At 66.5% G+C, this 952-nt stretch overlaps 1 protein-coding gene across 1 annotated transcript in view; it reads right to left on the reverse strand.

The window, feature by feature from the left end:
- Window positions 1-20: 20 nt before the first annotated feature.
- Window positions 21-952, reverse strand: part of LOC104537871 (T-box transcription factor TBX10-like) — a 1,767-nt gene continuing 835 nt past the window's right edge. Inside the window, 5 exon segments of the mRNA XM_010180886.1 lie at window positions 21-193; window positions 311-399; window positions 493-560; window positions 633-788; window positions 884-952. The exon segment at window positions 884-952 is cut by the window's right edge and continues 4 nt beyond it. Of these exon segments, the coding sequence (XP_010179188.1) occupies window positions 21-193; window positions 311-399; window positions 493-560; window positions 633-788; window positions 884-952 (555 nt within the window).

The following is a 952-nucleotide window of genomic DNA, read 5'->3' on the forward strand; positions in this document are numbered from 1 at the left end:
AGAGGGTGCCCCCCTCCCCATCACTGCTGCCCGTAGCTGAAGGCAGGGCCTGTGGCGGTGCCATAGGTGCTGAGTGGGGGGAAGGCGGGCAGGGGGTAGGGCAGGGCACGGGGCTTGGCCCCCACATAGACGCCAGGGGGGCAGGTGAGGGGCTGGAAGGGGGGCGTGGGCAGCTCGGGGAAGCCAGGGGGAGCTGCCGATGGGGCCGATTGTGGAGGCATGGGGATGGACAGTGCCCCGCGGCTGTGGGGAGGCCCTGGCTGGGGGAGAGACAGCAGCAGGGTGTCAGTGCTCCTGCCAGCCCCCCTACCTTTCTCTTGCTGCTTGGGGCGGGAGGGCAGTGCAGTGGCCCGGGCACGAGGCATGGCACCCAGCAGGGACCCTGCAGGCACCCCACACCTGCGAGGAAGATGGAGGGGGGGGAGGCTCAGGGATAGCAGTGTGGAGCCCCTCATCGTGGCATCAGGGTGGTGTCAGAGCGGGAGCTCTTACCATGGCTCAGGGTCACCGTCCCGAAAGCCCTTGGCGAAGGGGTTGCTGGCGATCTTCAGCTGGGTGATCTGCAGAGGGGAGTGGGGTCAGGGGGTCCCTGGGAGGACACGACACATTGGGGTGACACCCCGGGGGCTCACCCGGTGGTTCTGGTAAGCCGTCACTGCCATGAACTGCGTCTCGGGGAAGCTGAAGGACTTGAAGTTCTGGTGGGCGAAGCGCTCGCTGTCCTGGCGCGGGTCCACAAAGACGACGTGGAAGCGGGGCTGGTAACGGTGCATGGAGTTGAGGATGATCTGTGGGGGGCAAGGAGAGGAGAGGTGGGCAGGACTCCCCATGCAGGAGTGCATTGTGTGCCCCTCCATCACCCACCCCGGGGCAGGGCGCTCACGTGGCCGTTGTCGTCCAGGAGGTTGTTGGTCAGCTTGAGCTTGTCGAACGAGACGATCTGCTGCATCCA

This window comes from Mesitornis unicolor, unplaced genomic scaffold (assembly GCF_000695765.1).
Source record: "Mesitornis unicolor isolate BGI_N332 unplaced genomic scaffold, ASM69576v1 scaffold6003, whole genome shotgun sequence".
Taxonomy (NCBI): Eukaryota; Metazoa; Chordata; class Aves; order Mesitornithiformes; family Mesitornithidae; genus Mesitornis; species Mesitornis unicolor.